Genomic DNA, 25,731 nt, shown 5'->3' with positions numbered 1-25,731 from the left:
CAGGCAATACTAGGGTAGATGGACCAGTGGTCTGACACTATACAGCAGCTTCCTGTGACTTGAAATATTAAAATTATCAACATGTTATATGAACATGCATCACACAGAGAGATTTTACACAAAGGGGTTTTGGCATTCATGTGATTGTCAGCATTCATTGTTATATTTCTGGTAAGGGGAGAAACATTTATCTTCTTTGACAACTACCACAACTGGGATTGTCAGTATTCACTTGTGAATGTTGACAGTTGAGGTCTTCAACAGGTACCGACTGCAGATGCTCAAGGAGGATTTTCTGCCACATGCAGGGTTGGACTAGAGGATCTTGTTGATACCTCCCAGTTCTATGATTTTATGATTCTATGACATTTGCCACATTTTGAACTTTAAGTACTAGATTTAATATGTATACTATACCATAGGAGTCACTTGATAGGATGCATATGATGAAGAAATGTCCGATACATGGTCCATCAATCAGTGAACATTCCCTATCAAATCATGATGAGGGTTATACGAGAGGCACGTCACATTGCCACCCTAGCACATCTGCTCTTGCCTACACTTGCCTTGCCTTCAAAGGATACTAGCAAGTGGCTCATCTCTCCTGCATGTTGTGAAACAATCAAGTCCCTGAAAGAATGATTAATTATTTCCAATTTCCAGCTGCATCCAGGTGTAATGTTCACAGATTCAAAAAAGTGGCACTGTCAGGTATGAAGTAGCCCACCTGGCTCCACTTATATATATATATATATATAAATGAAAGGCTGTGTAACTTAAAACCTCTATCTTCTGTTTTTTAACATTTCACACAAAGCCATTTGGGAAATTTATTGTTGTTTTTAAAAGATCTGACTTTTTCATTCAGTGTGTCACACTACAAACACAATATAGTACCTGTTAACCAGATGGTTTAGAAATTGCTGGCAAAAGAAATTTAAAAAAATGGTACCAGATCTCCTATATAGAGGTTTTTCTATAGTATACATATCATATTCAGGTGATATTAATGAAAAAAAAAATCTGAAAAAATTACAAGCCATTATTTTGAGCAAAATGGCTTCCTGCCCCCCCTTTTACAAGTACATTGATTGTAAATAAGCTTTGAACTTCTAGATCTGACCGTTTGCAGAGGTCGGCTTATAGAAGTCATGTGGCCGATATGACGACAACTTTGGAACGGCCCCAAGTATTTTTAATCAGTGAAACTGTATTGCCGTGTATGAAACAGATGGGACAGGTTTGCCTTTTACATGGCGAACATTTTCTTTGACTTAATAGAAAAATCAGTGCAAGCCATACACTGAGTTCCAACAGGATTTACTGCTTCCCGGCAGTATATATAGTACTGCATTCATAACTGCAAGGCCTAATAGTATCTTATAACGTTTTTATAGAACACAATTTACTTTTAGAGATTATAAACGATACAATGACTGTGTCAGTATATGTTCAATCAAACCGCTTTACTATCATATCAAAATTAATATGGTGTTTTCTTTTGGCGGCGGCCATTAAATCAAACCAGATGTTCCGTGTGAGTAGTGCACTATTGTGAGCTGGTCCACCCCCACCCCAGTACAAAGCAACAAGCTCAGTGCAGAAATGGAGAGAGGTTCGGGGGGGGGGGGGGATGTAGCTTTTGTTTTCATTGTCTTAAACTATTAGTAGGGGACTTTCAAGAAGAAGAAAAAAGGTGTCTCAAGGCGGACTTTGAAGTTGCGGTTTTCAACTGATGTGCTGCAGCACATTGATGTGCCATGAAAGGGCCGTAGGCGTGCTGTGGAACTTTGGAGCAGAGTGGTTGCTCTGGGTTCTGCAGCTCTGTTTTCTAGGGCAGCTGTCTGTAGGACCCCTGGGGGCTGGGGGATAAGAATAGGCCCTCAGTTTGGCTGTACTTGTCGTAAGAGGCGACTAAACAGCCACCGGGTAGATGGGACTCGTCAGCCTGGGAAGGCAGCTCATCTGAGAGAAGGAAAACTCTGATCCCAAACCTCCACTGCCTTGTGGCTACATCCAGTTATGGAAAAGGCTTCAGGAGTCAACCTCGAGGCAAAATCCGAAGCCGGAGTCCCCGAGGCAGTTCATGGCTGAACACAGTCATATTCTGGCAACTCCTGCGACGCCTCTGTAACCAACCGTATTGGCTTCTGCCTTTCCATTGGACCATTTCAGCGACGTAGAGAGGGGGAATTTGCTGCATGGGTAACAGACTATCCTCCATATCTACTCTACCCAGGCTTTGTGCACTGGAGAGGACACTCTGTTCCAGAACCACCATTCAGAGCGCGATACCATAGTCTTCCAAGACTGAAGGATGCCAACAACAACTGTCTGTAGTAATGAATTGTCTGTCCCTGACAATTAGTTACTACAGACCGATGCCCCAGAAACAGAGCTGCAGCACCTGAAAGAATCTCCTGGAAGCCAGAGGTGACATCGCAAGAGGTGTAGACCACAGAGGAGACCACAGAGGTTGGTGTGCTTTGAGAAGAAAATGTTGAAAATGGCTGCTTTGAAGGGTGAATCTCTGTCCATAATTGTAAGTTTTTGTTTGTTTGTTTTTAAATCAGAGCATCACATTCATTTTGAGATTTCAGTCACCTATGTCCTGAAAACCTGTACAAATTAAGGACAGAGGATTATGCATGTGTTGAGTGTATGTGTGTGAAAAATCAGTGAATTTCATTTGGGCTAATAACCGCAAGACAGGTAGAAATTCAACTGGTGACACTTTCCCCTTTACTGTATAAGGACACGGAAGAGCCTTGCTAAATCAGACCAGAGTCTCATGTGCTCCAGCTCACTCTTTTGAGCACTGGGCTGGGGGAAGGTGCCCCACCCCCCACTCACCCACTGCCCCCTCACGCACTTCAACCAGTGCTCCAAATCTCTTCTCACATAGAGAATGTCTGAGACAAGGATCAGGGCAGTTGCAGCGGCTGCAAAGATCCTATGCCCCCAGCCTGGGCTCCTGCACACTCCCTTGGACCTACCAGATTTCACCAGCAAAATAACTGGCTTGGACCCGAGTTGGCCCATTGAGGCCTAGGGAGTAACTGAGTAGGTAAAAGATTTCCCTGCATTGTACAGGCTGGCCCTGGATAGGATTAGGTCTACACTGTGATGCTGCATATACCTCATAGAGGACCATCTCCCCCAAACTGGTCATTTTCAGGATGCAAATATGGTCCTTCTCAGATGTGTTTCACTGGTTATCAAACATCTGTTCTTGGAAAGACACAGCAGCCCCAAAACGCAACTCTGGGGCTGAGGAGATGTCAGTGCTGCCCATTTGTGAATAAGTCATGTTCGGCTGCAAAACGAAGCCAGATACTTACCTTTCCATCTGGATGAAATCTAAAGAAGCATTTCCCAAGCACGACATTCAGAGCTGTTTGTTATTCACAACTTACAAGGAAGAGGATCTAAGCATAGACTCAGCTACCCCAGAATCACAATCATAACCTTGTGGTTGCCTGGATTTTCCTCCCCTTTGCCTCTCACTTGCTTTTTTCCACCTTGTTTGCTGTTAAGGGTCTAATTAGACATGAGCTTAATCAAGCAACTCACCCAGATGGAATGGCTCTGAAGGGGAGGGAGGGGGCCCATTTTCCCATTTTCATGAGCTGCCCCATGCCTAGAACTTCTCCTGCAAGTACCTTAACCATCCTCAAGTTGTCCCATCCTTGAGTTGTCCCAGCTATAGCATTAAGTTATACCCTCACAGTCAAATAAGAAGTCTAGTATAGGAACCATTTTCTTGAAAGGTAAGCTTATAATCTGATGTACAACTGGAGTCACTTGAGAGAGCTGTGAAGTGTTTTGAATAAAATGCCTTTAAATATCATTAGTGCATATATGGTCATTGGCTTCTCTACACAATTATATTCCAGAATAACAGGCAGCAATATCCAGCCCGTGCTTAAATAAGCACACGTAAGAGAATTTGTAACCATAAAAATGTATACCACCTATGGTTTCAAAACACCTAAATGTTTGCCATAGAATAAAACTCAGGCCAACTGTCTCTCTTGGAAGATTTAATCTGCATTCCTTCTGATCACCAAGTTCTCACTGCCAACATAAAATCCATGACAGTTGTGGGCTTTTCCCATAATGTTGCTGGGGTGAGTCAAGCTAGAAACAAGGTTTATGAAAATCAACTTGCTGTGACTTCCATCCAAAAGCTGGTCTTTGGGGAACCCTTGAAATGAAGCCAGCTTCAGCTCTGAGGAAGTGTGCTTGGACATATTTCGGTGTCTGGTTTTCTAGATCTTTTGCAAAGAATAGCTCACGTCAAAGTCAAGGATTAAATGATGCCTGCCTTTTTAAATGTTTATCTAAGAACTAATAACTTAGGGATGGATGGCAGGGTGCCATACAAAATATTGGTCTTTCTGTACAACCCACACACCTTCTGCATTGGGAAAGATTTTGTCTCCCATAGAAGGATTGGTATGTCTTGCTAGTGTAATAGGATGGTCTGTACAAACATAATTAAAGAATTGCCTGTCTCAGGAAAGATTTGTATAATGGCCATTTAGATGTTTTATTCAGTTTAGGGAAATGGCTTGTGAAACCCCCAGCAGGGTTTCAAAGAGTGATCGCAGTGCAAGGATTATTCTCTAATGCAGGGGTCTCCAAAACCTGGCCCGGGGGCCAGATGTGGCTCACGGCGAGCCTCTATCTGGCTCACGGCGAGCCTCTGATCCCCTGAGAGCCTCTGGCCCAGTTGACCAAACACAACCAGAGTTGTGCTTGTGGGGTGGAGGAATGGGGGTCCATTTAAGTGTGTGCTTTATTTCTTGGGTTGCGTTTGTGCTCGTAGAAGTCCTGAACATTTGAGCCAATTCATTTATTCATTCATCTAAGTTCCATCTCTAATGTATTTATTTAAATTTTATATTTAATTTTTTTTCCCCAGCCTTTGACACTGTGCCAGACATTTGATGCGGCCCTTTGTCCAAAAAGTTTAGAGACCCCTGCTCTAATGCTTCTGTGTTGTGGTGTTCCAGTGGTGGATCATATTTAGTTTGCTATGGTTTTGGAGGATTGCCATGCTTCAAAGCCCTTGGAGGATGTGTCCTCCAAGAGGATCTGGTCTGTCATGTTTCAGGACACGCTTGTCCATTTTCCATTCTGAAGGAGACTTACATTCTTGCAGGGCCCAGATCTATTCTCTGTTAGTTGCACATTGATCTGTGCAAACTGATATGTGAGAAGTCTGTAGCCGTTGGATAGGAGAAGGCAACTGTTATTCTGAGGAGTTCAGACGAAGCAGGCCACACTTTCAGCAGGGTGAGTCCCCCTAGAACCTGAGATGCTTTTGGCATTAAATCTGGAATGCACACAAAGGGTGAACGTGCGCCCTACATTTTATAATCTCTGGGCATTACCCAAGTTCACTCTTGAGAAATCAGGCACTGGCTGAGAGCCTTGTGCTGACTCAGAGCCAAGTTTTGTTGTTGGAGCAGTGGGGGAAGAAGCAGAAAGTAGTGACCTAAGAACAATGGACAGTGGCTGCAGTGGCAGAGCTGGAGGGGGTGCAAAGCATTCAATTCTGCAGGGAGCTTCACTGCTGTATGCAAGCATTCCCTCCCCCCCTTTGGAACCATTCCAGGTGGTGGGAGCAAAATGGTGATGAACACCTCAGTTTTGCTCCCCTTGCCCAGAAGGACTCTTGAAGGAGAGGCATACTGTGGTGAAGCTCCCTACAAAATGTAGTGCTGTGCACCCCCTCTAGCTATGCCACTGAGTGGCTGCTGCATCTGGGTGACTCCGCTACTTTGATCAGGATCCTGAAACATCACCAAAGCCTCTGGAGTGCTAGAAAGGTCTCACATGTGTGAAAGTGAGGCAAAAAGACAGGGTAAAATGAAGGGTTGTCATCACAGGTGATATGAAAGTTCCATCAATGATGTTAGATCTCCCAACAGCGTGTCCTCCATATGCAAGCAATTATCAGAGTCATCAAGTAACAGGCACGAACGTGTGATCCAGCCCTATTTATCATTTTGCTTCAGTCTTTGCCTTGGCAAATCCTGACTGAAGCAGACGTTCCAATCCTGCTTTTCAGCTCTGAAGCGATTCATAATTCTTTGCTTCTTTATATCCTGCCTGACTCTGCTTTTCCATTGCGGACCGTGCCATGAGCCTCATTGTGCGTCCAGCTATTAATCCCTTGCGAGAACAGCCTCTCCTGGTGGAATCCTTTTAAGCGATGTTACAAATTGTTCTTTGGACAGAGTCTGCCTTCAGTACAGTGTCATATTGGTTGGAAGGAGATGGCAACATATAAATCATCAGCTTGCATTCAAGGAGGGGAAAGGGCATGATTTTCATTTGGGGTTCACCTCGTCTGGCAAAGACAAAGACAGGTGGTCTGCCTTGCTCTTCTTTTTTCTGATGATGTCCAATATTGTAATGTTTTGCATCAATCGCTTTTCTTCTATTGCATATAACTAATTTCTTGGCTGTGCATCTCTCCCATCTGTTTGACTTGTCCGGCTAACATGAGAGCTCAGGCTGAGTTTGGCTTCAATCATTTCTGGGTAATAAAACGGCACACAGACTTATCATTCTGTTGAGGATTCATTGTCAAATTCCTTTTTTAGTTGTTCCAGGCACCAACATCCAGCAGCAAACAGGGTTGCGGAAACCGGCCTCTGGGCGCTTTGAAAGCACACTGATGGGGAATGCAACTGGTCACTTCTGATAGTTGGCAACCTTCAGTCTCGAAAGACTCTGGTATCGCGCTCTGAAAGGTGGTTCTGGCACAGCGTCTAGTGTGGCTGAAAAGGCCAATCCGGGAGTGACAATCCCTTCCACACCAGGAGCAAGTGCAGTCTGTCCCTGGTCTGACTCCCTGGCTATGGGCCTTCCTTCTTTGCCTCTTAGCCTCAGACTGTTGGCCAAGTGTCTCTTCAAACTGGGAAAGGCCATGCTGCACAGCCTGCCTCCAAGCGGGCCGCTCAGAGGCCAGGGTTTCCCACCTGTTGAGGTCCACTCCTAAGGCCCTCAGATCCCTCTTGCAGATGTCCTTGTATCGCAGCTGTGGTCTACCTGTAGGGCGCTTTCCTTGCATGAGTTCTCCATAGAGGAGATCCTTTGGGATCCGGCCATCATCCATTCTCACGACATGACCGAGCCAACGCAGGCGTCTCTGTTTCAGCAGTGCAAAAATGCTAGGGATTCCAGCACGTTCCAGGACTGTGTTGTTTGGAACTTTGTCCTGCCAGGTGACCCTTCTGATAGGTATATGGTAACTTCTTGTTTTAAGACACTCCACTAAGCCTCTTTTCATAAGGTGCGGGTGACATCTCCATTTTGACGCACCGGCTTTCTTCTATGCGGTGTGGCAAGAGTCATGCCGTTCGCTCACCTTGTGGCCAGGGGCAACCCTCAATGGGGATGGCAAAACACACTCCAGCTGACACCCCCTCCATTGGCCTGGCCCTGGTGCTTCATTTACCATCACTGCCCACTTCCTCCACCTGCAACTTGATAAGTGGAGAGAGGTAGGATGGCAATAAAGACAGGCTACTCTAGCTAGCCAGTCTTCAATCCTGTTCTGCTCCCCAGGGCCTGGGGGGGGGGGTAAAGGGGGTAATTTGTACCCGGGCCCAGGCCCAGATAGTCTATATTGCAAACATTTTTGACTTAGGAGTGTGTTTGGGTTTTCATACTACTTTAGCTGCCAGTGCTGCATGGTCGGGCAGACCTGGGCTCTGCATCAAGAAGCCTAGCAGACATGAGCTCCAAAGACTATTGTGGCTGTCAGTACCCCTGCCCAGTTTTGCCCCCTGTTTTGTCTGCCCCACTGTCCCTCTTGCTCTTTGGGAAGGGGCCCAGAAGAAATTTTGTACCCCCTGCTAAAATTCTTCTCATAGGCCCGGCTGCTCCCCCTAATTAGTTGCAATCCCACAGTTTAGGCTTCACCATCCCATTGGAGTCATGACCCCAAGGTTGAAGAACACTCATCTAGAAGGGGCTGTTGAACAATCCAAGGGGCTGGGATGTGGGAAGAAGCGCCAGACCTTGGTCTCAGCTATCAGGGAGGTTTGGGCCAGGGCTGCTTGAATTTGATTTGTTTTGAGACATGTAGCCTAAAACTCAAGTTACCGTAGGCTTCTGGTTGGTTCCGATATGGTGAGGCAAAGCCAAGAACCCCGAAGTGACTGTCTTGCACCACTCACTTGACTGCTTCATGTGGCCCATTCCTTCTCCACGGGGGCTGGGAGCCTCCACAGGAACAGGGTGTGCCGAGTGGCCACAGCAAGTGCACCTTCCTCCAAAGAGAACCCAGGAATGTTGTCATGATGTCACCAGCAGTCCCTGTCAGCTCAGTTCACAACAACAGAGGCTTCTCTTTCTCCTTCAAACTGCCAAGTCTCACCTGGTCAATATGAAAGGCAGGCAGATGGATAAGCAGTGGTGATGAGGTGTGGGGAAGAGGTGCAATGGCTCCCCTCTCCTGCACACCCAAAGGAAGCCTTTACCTCTTCTTCCACTGCCCCTCACTGCTGGGTTCTATGATGGACTGGGGGCTCTTTGGCTCAGATATCCTTCAGAAAAACAAGGGCAGGGGAGAAATCTGAAGTGACTGCAGAGGAGGGCATCTTGTTGTTGGCATCCTTCAGTCTCAGAAGACTATGGTGTCACGCTCTGAATGGTGGTTCTGGAACAGAGTGTCCTCTCCAGTGCGCGAAGCCTGGGTAAGGTAGATATGGAGGATAGGCTGTTACCCATGCAGCAAATCCCCCCTCTCCACGTCGCTGGAATGGTCCAATGGAAAGGCAGAAGCCAATACGGTTGGTTCCAGCGGCGTCGCAGGAGTTGCCAGAACGTGACTGTGTTCAGCCATGAACTGCCTCAGGGACTCCGGCTCCAGATTTTGCCTCGAGGTTGACTCCTGAAGCCTTTTCCACAACTGGATGTAGCCACAAGGCAGTGGAGGTTTGGGGTCAGAGTTTTTCTGAGAGAAGGGCAGCAGAAAGACAAAAGGTTCCTGCCTATGCTGCTGCCTCCTTCTCCACACTAAAATGCCAGGGTGATCAGAGACACACAGGACTGGCGAGTTCTTATATAATACATGTATACCGTAGCTACAATGCAATAGATGCCAGTATTTTCTATAGGAAACAGCACAATATAATCTATGTTGGCAACTGTGTAACAGGCAAACCTCAAAAGGGTAACCACTGTCCATTTCTTGGACAGATGCATAACCAGTTGAATGTTGTTGTTTTTTTATTCCTACCAACTAAACATCATAGCAACCCAATCATAACAGAGGAGCTGTGGCTCTATATGGCTGTAGACTGAATGGAGCACAAAACTATTATTAGGCTGCCGGGCCAGGAATATGTACCTTAGATCTTTGTATGATTGCCAGATTAGCAGTGACATAGCTAGAGGGGGTGCAAAGCACTAAGTCTGAGGCTCCCTGCAAAACTTAGAGCTTCACGCCCCCTCTAGCTACACCACTGCATATTAGAATTGTGTCAAATGTACAAGTTGTGACTAAAGTGAAGCCTATTCAGTTCGGTCGTTGGCTTCCCTAGAATAAGGACCATAATTAGTGCCCTTCTATGGGGCCTATAACCAGTAGGGAACTCAGCTTTATCTTCCAGAGAGAGGGTGAACCACATTTCCTTCACAAACAGCACACTTGACATCGGTAATCCCAAGTCAATTACAAACTGTTGAGTTGGAAGCTCTTAAGGAGTGGGACTGGAAAATTTTCCAAGCAAATGTCTTGCCCACAATCAGACCATATAATTGCTTGACAGACCATACTAGGAATGGTAGAGCTTCAAGCGGAGGTTGGCACCCAAAAGACTGCAAGCAGTGGTCCAAACCAAGTCCGAAAAGGCAGCATTTGGAATGGCATAATCTGTCCTCCCTACGGAAATGGCTAGCAGGCGTCCTTTGTTACAAGCCGTGATGGGTATGTGCAACCTCCTGATTTTAGAAGTAGGCTACCTCTGAACACCAGGTGCAAGGGAGGGTACCAGGATGCTGGTCTCCTGTTATCTTGTGTGCACCTTGAGGCATCTTGTGGGCCACCAGGAAGCTGGATTAGTGGACCTTTGGCTTGATCCAGCGGGGCACTTCTTATGTTCCTGCAATTTTCTGGTGCCACCATGATCCCAGGAATAGAATGGACTGTTCCAGTTCAGAGTGGAATCGCAGAGGCAGGAGGTCTGGTCTAGAGGGTAGAGCCTTCATTTGCCTGAAGGTTAACATTAACAAGATTAACATCCACAAGGTTGCCAGTTCGAGGCCACTGGCACCGTGCGACCTTGAAGCAGCTGACAAGGTGCAGCTGAGCTGTTCCATCTGCTCGGAGCGGGGGAGGATGGAGGCCAGAATGTTAAACCAGATCGGAGTGTAACACCTTGAATGTAGTGGTTCTTGAAAGAAAGAACCTTCTTTCAATTTGTAAAAATCCCTGCGTGGATTTAATAAGCCTGCCTATGTAAACCACCTTGAATAAAGTCTTGAATAAAGACCAAGAAAGGCGGTATATAAATACTGTATATTATTATATTATTATTATTTGGATATGCCCTTCTGTAAAAAGCTCCGTGAAAACAATAAACTATGACAGCAGGGATAAAGTTTTACCGCACCCTTCACATTGATGTTCTATTTTATCTTGCACTTTCAGGGAGGGATTTTTGCTTCTTTTGTTTTCTTGTTACATTGGGGAACATTCAGACATTTGATCCCACATTGGCTCTCTGAAGTGATGCAGTCCAGAATTTTATCAGCTTGCACCAATCCTAACCAACTTTCCAGCATTGATGCATCTGCAATGCAGTCCCAAGGTACAGGAACAAACATTCCTTTATCTTAAAGAGGTCTCCATGACTGCCCCCCACATTGCAGAATACAGTCACATGCCCCTCTAGGCATGGCTGCATCGGCACAGGAAAGTTGGTTAAGATTGGGCTATCATTCTACATTTTTCTAGTCCAGGCATTACACATTTCAAAAGTAAACCATTGTTTGAAATTGTGACATTCTAGAATTTTTTAATGCCAGGGGAAAGAGTGTAAAACGCACACACACACCCACTTCACTACATCAACAAAGTTTAAATGTGGCAAGTTAAATGTCCAATTTTGCTGAGACGTAATCTTCAAAGGGAAAAGGTGATCAAACGTATGAACAAAGGTATGGTACTTTTTTTTAAAAAAATTCAGTTACAGCTCATTAGCTTCCCTAACTTTAAGCAGATTGTGATTTCAGAACTCATGAAGGCTCTTGATCCATTGGTTATCATCACAGCAGCCTTCTGGCACGTATTCCAGGGTGCCAAACCAAACATCAATCTCTCGATCTACAAAGGTTTCTGATTTGGCTGATGACCTACTTCTGACACTTCGGTGGTTTCATTTTCTCTGGATTTGGCAGTAGAGGCTCATTGAAAATACTAGACCAAGAACCTGGAAACAAAAAAGATGTTTATGGTATTATTTGGTCGTTTCAGATATCCCCCACATAAGTCAGCGCGCAGCAAGAACATTGTTTGCAAACGTCTTGGATTTACATACAGATGAAATTTGCTCAGCGCAGGACCGTTTCCAAAGTAATTTTTGGAAGTATGACTTGAGAATAGTGGGATTTTAATTAAACCCATATATGCCACACTATGGGAAACTTAAATTTATTCTAAAAGATGGATTGCTTGAAGGGGTGAAGACATCTCCTTCCAGGGTTTTTTTTATTAATCTGATAAGCAGCAACAAAGTCAGGATATTTGAGGGGAAAACATTAAATTCCTCTGCAGTTTTTTCATACCTCTCTGTCAAAGGTAGATGGTTTTTAGTCTGAGACATTTCTGTTCAGCAGGAAAAAAAACCCTGAATTTATTAAACTCCTTCAAAAATAATTTGAGTTTTTTTGCCAATTGTGTAAGTGGCAAAAACATTTTCCTCTGGCTTCAAGCGGTTACTTAACTGCCATTTTCAATATTTCCCCATTAGCAGTAGGGTTGGCCAAGACAGGTGTTGGTTTAAGCAATATTTTAACTGGGTACCGAGTGAAACGTTTCCTGGAAGACTTGAAAGAATTCAGTGTTAGGTAATCAACAGACAACAGAGACAACCAGAAGAGTTGAGAAAACTATGAAAAATCTCAATACCCAAATCAAACTGAACAGCGCCCTCTCCTTTTGAGGTAAATGAACCTTATTTCTAAAGATGACTTATGCTTCTAGAGCTGTGATTTAATTACAGCTAAGATTAACACAGATATTAACACTGTCACACAATGTTTCAAAACGTGAATACATTCTGAATGTTTAGTGCGATAACTCCCTATACGGTCACTTCTCCACCAGTCATGGCATAGCTAGAGGGGGTGCAAAGTACTAAGTTTTGCAGGGATTATCACGGTGCCATGCAAGCAGCCCCTCCCCTCCCAAGCCATTCCAGCTGGGGGGGTGCAACATGGAGGAAAATGCCTGGCTCTGAAGAGGAGGGGATGCTTGCACACCACAGTGAGGCTCCCTGCAATACTTAGTGCTTTGCACCCCCTCTAGCTACACCACTACCACCAGTATAGCAGACTTTCAGTAAAGTGTCCGCAGGACCGCATTACTTCCTAACAAAACACATTTTCCATATTGTTCTGGTATGAAAGTACCTGATCAGAGCTGCAAACCATTTAGATCCACTTCTCAAAAGAAAAAGAAATTTTGGATCAGGCTAACTCCATTGCATTATTTCAGAGCCTCTCAAATGTGTATATGGCAATTTCTATTTCATAATGAGTAGGGGTGCTTAATGCACATTCCCATTCCTTATAAAAACCAAACACAAATGTTTAAAAATCGCTGAAAAAACAAACAAACAAACAAAAAGCCGCCACCAACAAAAAACCAAATATACCCAACCATTGCCAAATACACACATGGATATTTTCAGATTCAATTTTGGTATGAATGGAAGGTCCATTCAAGATCCGCTCAAGACCAGTTCGCTAACTGAACATCTCGGGTAGTGAAGTCAATAGCTAGTCTCGCAACTCCTCATCTTACAAGCATGCAAGCTTCCCACATCGTCAACCTTCACATAATGTGTTATTGGATCAGTTACTCAACATTTGTTATTCTTTCCTATTAACAGTCTTGTACAGCCTCTTCCAGCCTCAGATGCAATTTATGAGCAGCAAGTCAAGTGTTTGTACAGCTCCTCACAGCAAACACAGATAATAACAAAGGGGAAAGTGGCCAAAGGGCCCTGCACATGTTGAGAACATTTCTGTGAAAGGTTTAGCCGATCCACGCTTACCTGGGAGTTAGCTTCATTCACTATAATGGGACTGGCTTCTGAGCAGTCACAATCAGGACTGGGCTCCAAGCATGGATGTTGATGGACAGCCATTGTATGGTGGCTAGTTTAGATCACTGGAATACTGTGCATGTTTACACATAACCAAGTCCCACTCTTGCTTAGTCCCAGGAAAGTTTACCTAGAACTGAGCCTTAGTGCAGCTACAGTCTTTGCATGGCAACTTTAAGAACATAAGAACAGCCCCACTGGATCAGGCCATAGGCCCATCTAGTCCAGCTTCCTGTATCTCACAGCGGCCCACCAAATGCCCCAGGGAGCACACCAGATAACAAGAGACCTCATCCTGGTGCCCTCCCTTGCATCTGGCATTCTGACATAACCCATTTCTGAAATCAGGAGGTTGCGCATACACATCATGGCTTGTACCCCATAATGGATTTCTTCTCCAGAAAGTTGTCCAATCCCCTTTTAAAGGCGTCTAGGCTAGACGCCATCACCACATCCTGTGGCAAGGAGTTCCACAGACCGACCACACGCTGAGTAAAGAAATATTTTCTTTTGTCTGTCCTAACCCGCCCAACACTCAAATTTAGTGGATGTCCCCTGGTTCTGGTATTATGTGAGAGTGTAAAGAGCATCTCCCTATCCACTCTGTCTATCCCCTGCATAATTTTGTATGCCTCAATCATGTTACCCCTCAGGCGTCTCTTTTCTAGGCTGAAGAGGCCCAAACGCCGTAGCCTTTCCTCATAAGGAAGGTGCCCCAGCCCCGCAATCATCCTAGTCGCTCTCTTTTGCACCTTTTCCATTTCCACTATGTCTTTTTTGAGATGCGGCGACCAGAACTGGACACAATACTCCAGGTGTGGCCTTACCATAGATTTGTACAACGGCATTATAATACTAGCCGTTTTGTTCTCAATACCCTTCCTAATGATCCCAAGCATAGAATTGGCCTTCTTCACTGCCGCCGCACATTGGGTCGACACTTTCATCAACCTGTCCACCACCAACACCACCACCACAACTTTGAGTCTCCTACATTTTTCTGTGTAGGTATAGTAGGCATTCAATTAACCTGACATGATCAGACATGACATGATCAGAACAGTCTCCATATCAGCTATCACCCGAGAGCAGCTGTGGCCTAACGGACAGAGTGAAGGACATGTACCAATGAGGCCTGGGCTCAAATCTCTCCTAGGCTATTAAGCTCACTGGCCAGCCACACACTGAATATAATCAGCCACAAGCGAAAGAAACCTCACAATAGATAATGTGGGCAGAGCAATCCTAACCACCATTCAAACCAGCACAGGTTCCCTGCGCCAGCTTCTGGGTACTGCAAACGTGCTTTACGATACCTTTGCAACACCTTGGGAGTCAGCAGGGCTGGTGCAGAGGTCCGCTATGGCACCCAGAGGCTGGATCTGGACCCTGCACCAGTACATTTTGTGCTGACTGAAGCAGGTCAGGGCAGAGGGTGGCAGGAATGGAGGGAGAGCATTTTCGGGTAGGGGGGTAAGATGGGAGGCATATTGGGGCCTAGGAGGGGAGTGGGACAGGCTGTAGTGGCACAGGTAAGGCTGAATCCCAACTCCTGTTCCTGGCCCAAAATTGCAGGTGCAACTCTGAGTAGCCCCATACAACAGGCTGGGACATTGCCTGGGGTAAGGACAAAGTATCTCCTTACCCTGAGTTGCCCTCCAGCCAGCACCTTGCGCTGGATACCTCAGCCTGCCAGTTCCGGGGCAAGTTAGGATTGCACTCCTAATCTACCTCGAGTTCTAAGGGGGGTACAAACAAGGCATATTTACCTCAACAAGTGCCAGCCCAAATGCGATCCCCATGACAATGATCATGTTGTTTTTCAAGAACTCATATATTACTTGGCTACATGTCTGAAAGACAAAAAAAAAAAAAAAAAAAAAGCACAATTACTATAAGCAGTGCATTTGTTAGTAATCCATAGGCAACAAAAGCTGCAGGATCCGGTCAAAGGTTCATCAAGTCCAGCATTCGGTTTCCTGGAGCGGCTCACCAGCTGTCTCTGGGAAGCCCACATGCAGGAGAGAAATCTCCATTTTTCCAAGCCAAGAAGCCTCAAACTCTGCAGAGTTTCCTTGTAAGGAAGATGCTTCAACCCTCTGCTCAATGACCCTCTTTTGCCTCTCTTCCAGTTCTACAATATTCTTCTTGCAGTGTGGCAACCAGAACTGCACACAGTATTCCAAGTGTTACCCTGCAGATGCCCGATCTCGTCTGATCTCAGAAGCTAAGCAGGGTCAGGCTTGGTTAGTCCTTGGATGGGAGACCGCCTGGGAATACCGGGTGCTGTAGGCTTCTATGCTAGTCTTTTGAGACTGAAGGTTGCCAACCATTCCAACATAGATTTGTGTAGAAGCAATACAATCTTAGCAGTCTTGTTCGTGATCCCTTTTCCAATTATTGTTGGTATTGAATTTGACTTCCTCCCTGCTGGGACACACCAGGTCATTGAGCCGTCCACCATGACTCCAAAGGCTCTTTCCCAATATGTCACAGATAGCTCTGATCTCACTGACTGTAGCTCCCCCATTCCAAAATGGTCATCACTTATTGATATTTACACTGAACTGTATTTGCCATAATCTGCTTTGGTTTTTACTACCCTGAACCGTTTGGTATCAACTACAAACCTGGCCACTTTGCTGTTCACCATCAACTTCTGATTGTTTATGAACAAGTTAGAAAAGCACCATTCCAAGACAGATCCTTGCACGGCCTCTCTTCTTTCTCCTAGCCACTGTGAAAACTGCCCACTTATTTGTACACCCACACTTCCAGTTCTTTACCTAGTTAACCAATCCATAAACAGCTCTGTCTTCTCTTTCCAATGACTTTACTCAAGAGCTTTACTCAAGCTCAGCTTTACTTTACTCGAGAGCTTACACAAGATTTCAAAAATCATAAGTCAAGACTTCTTAAATAAATATTAGTTTTTAAAACATCAGAGTTTTTCTTTACTGCTACCATTTAGTTTCAGATACTGCAGCTGTAGTCAGCTACAGCAACACCCATTGGAGCAGGTAGGATCAGCTTGGGGGAGAGGTGGAGCAGGGCAGGGGAGGGTGGGTAGATCAGGCTCAAGAGGAGGGAGGATTGACAGCACTGGAATGCACCCTACTCCATATCCCCTCCCAGGCCTGACCCGTTGACACGCATCATTGTGGACTCACACCAGCTATATCGCCGGCACAGGTCAGAGTTGAGCAGTTGCGCCTGCTGGGGTTTAACCTGGGGCAAGGGGACAAATGCCCTTTACCTCAGGAAGGCCGCCAGCTTTCAAAATTTCCCCATGGGACGCAGCAGGAGCCAAGCCAGCACTGTTGCATTAGTGCAGGGGAACTTAGATAGGATTGGGCTGCAAGGCATTTTCTCTCCATTTTTTGGAAGCACAGTTAGCATTCAGTGTATCAAGTGCACACATCAAGGTACAGCATATGCTACCTATATGTCAATGTCATCTCTGTCTTGTATTACACAGAACACACCTGCTGTTGTCACATGAGTATTGCCAGTTGTAATATGGAAGCCATGGTTTCCATCCTAGAAGCATCACGCTGGTTGTCACTGTATATGACATGTCACATTCCAAACTATTTTGAACATTTATCCCTGCTCAAATAGATCACACATTTTGTCTTTAAGTTACTCAAACAAAGAGGGCTACCAAAAAAAGTGTTAGAAATTTCTCCACTCATCTTTTGGGCGGGAGATGATGGAGAGTGCTTGAGATGAGGAGAGCAAACAATACAGCCATATACAATGTGCCATGACACTGCTGAATACTAAACGAGATGCTCAGTAAGGCCTCCATCGAAAAAATGAAGCATAGCAACATTCTTCTTACCCTATTGTATTGCCCGGTGTTTTTGTTGCAGAAAGATGACTGTAGGTCATTGGCATCACACTCACAACCTTTATTCTCGTTTCTCCTTGATCCCCAGTCTGACGATTGAAGCAAGCCACAACATTTGTTCTGCAGGATGGGAGAAAAACCAAGACAGGAATACTTAAGAACTTAACAAAATCCTCTTCAGTAATCTATAGGCGTGCGCCACTTAATTGTTCACTTAACAACGGACCACATATATGATAGTGGTCAAAGCACAATAAAGATGCTCTTAATGAGGCAATCGCGTCTCCCATAGCCTGCAGCAAAGTGTACACAACAGAGAGGCTCTGAATGCAAAGAGGAAGTCTATGTCCAGTGCCCTGTGGTTAGGATTGCGCCCAAACTTCCCCATCCCTATTTAGCAGCATTGTCCTGCAGAGAAGTTTAGCAGGCAGAAAATCTCTTCAAGGCAAGGGGACATTTGTTCCGTCACCCCATGGTAAGCTCCATCCTGCGCAATGGGTCAAATCAGACCTGCACTAGTTAAATTGCTCCATGTTGCCAGATTGAGCCCTGGAAGGGGATAGGATACAGCACACCACAACAAAACAGATCCCACCCCCCATCAACCCAACCACCTCCCCGTTGCTGCCCTCCACCACCCTGTTACTCCCAGGTAAGTGAGTGCAGGATTGGATCCCAAGTCTTCTGTCACATAAATACATGCAGTATAACTCCTGTGTAGAAATAAATGTCCAAAATGGCTTGAACTGGTTTGTTGACCCGATAGTTTGTTGAACTATCAAACAATCAACTTGCTTTATGGAATACATGGACATGGACAGACATGGACAGCGTAGACCGAATGTTTGCTGTGAATTCTCACGGTCCATTCAGAAGTTCTTAAAAACATAATGGAGGAATTAGTCACACCTCCGAGTAGAGCCATTTATTTATCTCAAGTGAACCTCAGTGTATGAACTTGCTTTTCCCATCAGCCTACTGTGTTGCTGGTTGGTTGTGCCTCAAAGCCATTTCACACAGAAAGGCCCCCAAGAGCCTGGAGCCCTGTGGCCTATCATACAAGTGGATGGTTGGCCCCCCTCAAGCAAGGGGGGAACCAAGTGAAATTGAGATTCAATTCTACTCTGCAGTTTCCCATTTTCATCGGATAAGAAGTCACTCGCTTCAATAGCAGGTCAAACTGAGATGTTTCAGGCACCTCATAAACAAGAAGCTGAACAGTCTTCCCCAGCATAAGCTGAAGCAGACGCCCAACAAAAGCTCTCAGATGAGACTCAAAGCCATCTGAGCAGATGCTTGCAGATCGAGGAATTTCTTCCAGGTTTTTGTGAAGAAGCCACACACAAACTTCTTCCTTTGAATGAGTTAAGGACCTTAATTCCTTTAATTTAAAGTAACTTTAAATACTTTAATTTACAGAGTTCAGACGTCCAAGAAAACCAACTTGAAATTTTGTGTTTTAAAAAGCCAACTATGCAGCAACAATTCAATTTTTGTACAATTCAGAGGCACTGGTGCAGGAGATACATTTCCAGAAGTCCTTCCCTGGCAGTTTACCTCTTGCACCACCCACACTTGGGGCCTTCCACAGGTCAGGTAGATTATTCTCTGGGGAACGGCATTCCCTAGGCTGAATCTGGTCAGTGGACCCTACAACCAAATGGGGAGGCAACTAGCCCCTATAAATCTGCTACCCTCCACAGCCCTTTGGAGTAACGTGTTGCCCTATGTTGTGATCTTGTCTTACCTCCTAACTGAGCACCAATCACATCTTCTGCCTCTGCTCTTCACCTGCATTACCCATTACCTGACCTGACCCTGGCCCATCTTCCATCATGCCTCCTGCCTTTAGAGAACCCTCCGTTCCTCATCTGCCCACATCAGAACTGAACCAAGTGTGGCTTGTCTCAACACATTGTGAAGACAAGACAGTAAAGCCTAGCGTCAGAATATCAAGGCAAAAGTGGGGGGGGGGGGAACAGCCAAGGCAGGGTTCCCTGGCCATTCTTTTGTGCCTTTAAGAGTAGTATGATTTACAGAAACTAGCAAGTGAAGTTTTTCTAGGCTGGGAACAGAGTACTCATCAACCGCTCATGTTTTAAGGGCACATCAAGCCCTTAAAGCAGGGGTGCTCACACTTTTTTGGCTCGAGAGCTACTTTGAAACCCAGCAAGGCCCAGAGATCTACCAGAGTTTTTTTTACAATGTTCGCGGCATCATAACATATAACATTTATGTGTACAATGTATGTTGGTGTACCTTGAGCCCCACTGAGTATAACAGGACTTGCTCCTGACTAGATATGCCTAGGATTAGGCTGTGAGGCTGCAATCCTAGCCACACTTACCTGGGAGTAAGCCCCATTGAGTACAATGGGCCTTACTCCTGGTGTTTCCTCCCAGAGGCACCTGAAAGGGGGGGGGTCAGCACTCCGCGATCTACTCATTTTGCCTCACGATCTACTGGTAGATCGCGATCCACCTATTGAGCACCCCTGCCTTAAAGGTACACCTGGCAAGCCAATAATCCTACCCACATGACATAGTCATGGCTTTGGTGGGGTTGTATAAGTTCCCCATGACTAGCAAAGGAGAATCAAGCAAATACTAACTGTATACAATTCATTTATAACAATTCATTCAGGTTGTTAATCCAGCTTTTCAGGATTTTGATTTGATTTCAGGATTTGGATAATAAACAGCCCCACCTAAAATTCCTCTGAATGCTAGATATTCCTCGTACGTTTTCTGGAATTAAAAAAATGCAAAGCCAAGCAAGTTAAACATCCTTTACCTGTATCTCAAATTTGCGAAATGTCTCCTGAAAAGTTTTGTCCTTGGGTGCAGTGCTCTGCAACAAGGCAACGTCCTCAAGAAGGGTCTTGTTAACCGAGGCTTCGACCTAAAAAAGGAAAACAGCCGACATAAGCACATCTGAGGTGGCATCCCAGGAGCAGAGTGAAAAGGACTACGGAATGCCATACCTCGGATTTATACACACCACCCAAAATGCCAGCCACAAGCTGGAGAAGCAGGATGAGGAGGAGTCCGATAAAAAACTGACAATGAAACAAAAAGAAAAATGTGTTATTAGAAAGATAGAGAAAGACAGCATGCAGTGGCATCACTGGGGGGGATGCAGGCCACACTGGGTGACATGCATGGGGTGGTGGTGACACACTACTTGCCAACATGTTTTAAATCTTGGTGTTGTTGCGTAATACCATCATGTTATATATCAATCAATGTGTGATTTCATGCAGAACGCAATGAGACAAAATGCATCGAAATATCTCTATTCTACCAAAAGTTATAGCCAAAAACCATTGGGGACAGGGCAGTGGTACACCACCCTGCCACCACCCGGGGCACTGCACCACCGACTGCATGGGAGGAGGTCCATCATAGGGGTGACATGCTGGCCTCCTGCATCAGGTGATACAAACCCTAGTGGGTGAGAGAAGACCACCCTCCCCTGCTCCACTGGATCACTGCTGGAGCTGCAAGCCAGACCAGTGGGTCAGGAGGTGAAGGGAGAACGTCAACCACATTGGCTTGGCATGTTTCGGAAGAAAGAGTTCGGTTTTGACAACCTACCAGGAGAAGCATGCACTGGCTTTCCTTCATGGCTCCACAGCAACCCAGAAAACCCAGCACCATGATGATGGAGCCCACGGCGATCAGGACATCAATGCCGGAATAGAGGCTGCTGTCTATGTGAAACTCCTGGGGAGACAGAAATGCAACAACTCCAGCACAGATACACCAAAAAGCAGAGAGAATAGGCTATCCTTTGAAAGGCAATTGCGCAAGATTGTCCACCAATTGGCTGTGGATGGGATCAGTGGCAAGAGCCTTTGCGCCACTGCAGTGTCACAAGTTGTGGTACTAGTGTTACATGGTGGGTCCATGCGAATAAAGGAAGGCATGGTGATAACAGCTCAATACGTTTATTCCATCTTCACAACAGAACCTAGCTAAATACCAAGGCAAACCCCTGGATTTTTATAGCCTTTAACTCCACCCAGACTTCCGGTGATTGGTGCAATTGAAACCGTAACTAGAGGGCCAATCGGATGGTAGGATTTCGATCCATCACCCGATTGGCCAGCTATAAGTCTGGGCCAATCAGTTATGCAGGATTTCGATCCTGCATAACTTACATACATAACACTAGGACAGGGCAAAAGCACAACACAATGCATGATGACTTGCAGAAGAGGGGGACCAAAATAATGACTGGGCTGGGGGTCACCTCCCTTATGAGGAAAGGCTACAGCTTTTAGGGCTCTTCAGTCTAGAAAGAAGATGCCTGGGGGGGGGCATGATTGAGGCATACAACATGATGAAGGGGTGGATAGAGCGGATAGACATTTGCTCTTTTCCCTCTCACATAACACCAGAACCAGGGGACAACTGCTAAAATTGAGTGTTGGGAGAATTAGGACAGACAAAAAATATTTCTTTATCCAGCATGTGGTTAGTCTGTGGAACTCCTTGACACAGGATGTGGTGATGGCTTCTGGCCTCGATGCCTTTAAAAGGAGACTGGACAGTTTTCTGGACAAAACACCCAAACTGTGATGGACATGTGCAATCTCATGATTTTATAATAGTTTAGAATAGGCTACCTCGGAATGGCAGGTTCAAAGGAGGGCACCACGATGCAGGTCTCATGTGCTCCATGAGGCATCTGGTGGGCCACTGTAAGATGCATGAGGCTGGACTAGATGGGCCTTTGGCCTGATCCAGCGGGACTCGTCTTATGAGAGTAGGAAGGGGAAATGGCCATGCAATCTGTTGCCTGGAAAGCATCGCTGATCTTGGGAAGGTATATACGGTTGTGAGCCAAGTGTATATTTGGAGAAAGTGTTGTAACACTGGGGGGTAAATAAGATGGATAAAAACCACACTTACCTGCTGAGCAGATTTGCTTACACGCATCCATATGGACACTCCCAGAATAAAACAGCCACACACCTGGTTAAAAAAAGAAACGTATCAGCTGTCTAAATAGAAACAGAAAATAAATTGTAGCAACGGCTTGCAATAGCAGGCTGCAGGCTCATTAAAATATTTGCCTGGCTTCAAACATCTGAGCAGTTGACTTCATAATACAGATGATTCTTGGCCAGAAAATGCCCTACAAAATGTTATATTTCCCCTGTCCACTCCCTCCATCATCCCCTTCCCATGCTAGTGACCTTCTGGGTGCCAGTTTACTTACGATTCCTGTTGCAGCGATAATTTAAATCCACTGCAGATCTATATAGATGTGAAGTTATGAAATATAAAGTCGGTGCCTGGGAATCCACAGAGGAACTGTTCCCAGAGCCCCTGAGGATACAAAAAAATTGTGGATAAAAATCCACAGTTAGGCACCCCTTAAAGCCTCCAAAGGCAACCAGAGCTGATCTCTGGTCACCTCCAGAGGCTCTTAGAAGGCAACTTCTGGTTTTGCACCCAAACTGGAAGTCTTATAAGGCCTTTGGAGAGCCAGGGAGGGCTTCCAAAGTCCTCCAAAGGCCTTAAAATGGCAATTTTCAACCTTTTCCATCTCACGGCACACTGACAAGGTACTAAAATTGTCAAGGCACACCATGCTGTTGGTGGGGGGGGGGCTCACATCCCCCCCAATGACTCTTCTCCAAACTCCCACAGCACACCTGCAACCCATTCACGACACACCAGTGTACCACAGCACAGTGTTTGAAAATGGCTGCCTTAAAACATCACTTCCAGTTTCGACACAAAACTGGAAATGGGTCTTCTAAGAGGCCTCCTTAGAAGGCTTTCTGAGGCCCATGGAGGCTTCCGCAGGCCTCAGAAGAGGCTCTGGAGGCAACTGGAGCACATCTCTGGTCGCCTTCGGAGGCTATAGGGGGTGCCTAACCACAGATTTATTTATCTGTGGTTTTGGGGTATCCACGAAGGGGGGGAGGCTGCTTTCAGAGGCTTCAGGTTGGGCTGAATCTGGCTCAACACAGGTCTGGGGGAAACACAGGTCTGCCATTCCAAAATTCACAGATAAGTAGGCTCAGGCTGTACTTGGAGATAAAAGTATTTGGGGGCACAGAGATGAGTCTGTTCCTTCCATGGCTGGACGCACAGGTGGGTCAAGGATAGATTTTTAGGAGCAGAACTTAACAACCATTATGCTCCTGCAGGCCACTTGGAAGCCCAGATCAATGCAGTTATGTGAAAGGCAGACCAGCACCTTGCAACATGTTCCATTAGACTTCTCCACAGCTAAAAACACAGCGGCTCATTTCCTGTTGTACAACAGGAAAGCAGTGGCTGACTTTACTTAAGGTATTGGTAATCTGCCCAGCGAGGTTGCAGAGCCAGTGCGTGTGTTATGTGTGTGGGAGATTTCAAACCAGATTAGGAGGGTCAGGTGGTGGGGGACTTCCCTCTACATGTGTGGTGGTATTACCACTTCTGAGTAATACAAGGCTGGTTTCAGGTTTTTGTGAACTTCGCTATTCTCTTCCTCCCTCTCCCCCACCACACACATGTAGCCAGGCAGCCCAATCCTAACGGAATCCTCCCATGCTGTGCAGTGGCACCAGTATGGCTTGTGCTGCATCCTGCAAGGGAATCTTGCAGGCTGGAGGTATCCTCAGGGTTGTACAGTTGGCATCCTTCAGTCTGGGAAGACTATGGTGTCACACTCTGAATGGTGGTTCTGGAACAGAGTGTCCTCTCCAGTGTGCGAAGCCTGGGTAAAGTAGGTATGGAGGATAGACTGTTACCCATGCAGCAAATCCCCCCTCTCCATGTTGCTGAAATAGTCCAATGGAAAGGCAGAGGCCAATACGGTTGGTTCCAGCGACGTTGCAGGAGTTGCCAGAACGTGACTGTGTTCAGCCACGAACTGCCTCAGGGACTCCGGCTCCGGATTTTGCCTCGAGGTTGACTCCTGAAGCCTTTTCCATAACTGGATGTAGCCACAAGGCAGTGGAGGTTTGGGATCAGTTTTCCTTCTCTCAGATGAGCTGCCTTCCCAGGCTGACGAGTCCCATCTACCCGGTGGCTGTTTAGTCGCCTCTTACGACAAGTACAGCCAAACCGAGGGCCTATTCTTATCCCCAGCCCCCAGGGGATGCCCCCAGCATCCTCAGGGTAAGAGGACATTTTTCTTAAAAAAGAACAACCAAAATTATTACTGGGCTCGGATACCTCCCATACGAGGAAAGGCTGCAGCTGTTGGGGCTCCAGTCTAGAACACTATGTACAAAACTATGCAGAGGATCCACAGAGTGGATAGGTGGATGTTCTTTTCCCTCTCACACAACACCAGAACCAGGAGACATCCACTAAAATTGAGTGGCAGGACAGACAAAAGAAAATACCCAGCTTGTAATAAGTCTGTGAAACTCCTTGCCACAGGATGCGGTGATAGCATCTGGCAGGGGTGCCTTTAAAAGGGGATTGGACACATTCCTGGAGGAAAATTCCATCACAGATTACCACGCGATGGTATGAGCAACCTCCTGAGTTTAGAAGTAAGCTACCTGCAAATGCCAGGTGCAAGGGAGTGGCAATAGGACACAGGTCTCTTGTTTTGTGTGCTTCCCGAGGCATCTGGTGGGCCACTAGGAGACACAGGAAGCTGGACTAGATGGGCCTTTGACCTGATCCAGTAGGGCTCTTCTTATGCCCTCCTGGGAAAGCCCCAGCAGTGGCAACAGGTCTACTCAGACCTGTGCCTGCCAATTTGTGGGCGTCGGTCCGAGGGGACCCGTGACGGCAGATTTCACCTGGGAAGGGGGACCGGATAAAGGCACATGCCAGCACTGCTGATCCCATCCCCCTTCCAGACCTGATCCGCCCCCATTGTCACTCTCCCCTGCTCCCAACACCCCCCTCCCCAAAAGGTTGTCAAAAAAAAAAAAAGAGTGTGTGTATCATACAAGTATATTAATCAGAGAGCTGGGACTTGCTGCAGGTCTCTGTCAAGGGCACACTCAGTGCAAACCAGTGTTTGCAGCCATACAGTATGTGCAACAGGCTTTCATTCAAGCGACTGCATTGCATGTCTAGAAACTTGGACTGCATGTATCCACGCTACCAGCGACTTGAAGAGAGTATTATTTCCAGACTCACTCAACCCATATACTGAGCAAGCTCTTCCCAAGAGAATCCCAAACAGATACTAATCCAACATGGCTGTTAAAGACCATCAATAGAGACAATTATTTCAGAACCACACAAGCACCTTCCTCCAGTCATGTTAGCAAAATCCATTTATGCTAAGCGACCCATATTTCTTCATGTCAAAATAACTACTTTCTACTACCGTAAAGATTGTACGGTCATTTAAAACCAAGCAAAATGGGTAGATTAGAATTATCCAATACAGTATGAAAAATTTGGATTCTGTTGGGGGGCAAGAATTGTACATGAAGCATGAGGGACAGTAATAAAATGGTGATGAAAACAGCAAGAGTGCTTGGGGAGGGATGGCAAGATAGAGGGCAGGTGTCCCAATAGCTACTAGAAATTCAACTCCCTCCCC

General features: G+C 45.9%; 1 protein-coding gene across 1 annotated transcript in view; it reads right to left on the bottom strand.

Moving 5' to 3' along the window:
• Positions 1-11,395: 11,395 nt before the first annotated feature.
• The window catches only part of TSPAN8 (tetraspanin 8), a 37,173-nt gene continuing 22,837 nt past the window's right edge, over positions 11,396-25,731 (bottom strand). Inside the window, exons 3-9 of the mRNA XM_066634509.1 lie at positions 22,128-22,190; positions 20,808-20,936; positions 20,195-20,269; positions 20,005-20,112; positions 17,240-17,331; positions 15,128-15,209; positions 11,396-11,459 (exon numbers count right to left, since the gene is read on the bottom strand). Coding sequence (XP_066490606.1) covers positions 11,406-11,459; positions 15,128-15,209; positions 17,240-17,331; positions 20,005-20,112; positions 20,195-20,269; positions 20,808-20,936; positions 22,128-22,190 — 603 coding nt within the window. The 3' untranslated portion in view covers positions 11,396-11,405. The remainder of the gene's footprint in view (positions 11,460-15,127; positions 15,210-17,239; positions 17,332-20,004; positions 20,113-20,194; positions 20,270-20,807; positions 20,937-22,127; positions 22,191-25,731) is intronic.

The sequence above is a fragment of the Tiliqua scincoides genome, chromosome 7 (genome assembly GCF_035046505.1).
Source record: "Tiliqua scincoides isolate rTilSci1 chromosome 7, rTilSci1.hap2, whole genome shotgun sequence".
In the NCBI taxonomy this organism is placed as follows: Eukaryota; Metazoa; Chordata; class Lepidosauria; order Squamata; family Scincidae; genus Tiliqua; species Tiliqua scincoides.
The sequence above is the reverse complement of the archived record's forward strand: the minus strand, read 5'-3'. Positions and strand labels throughout refer to the sequence as shown.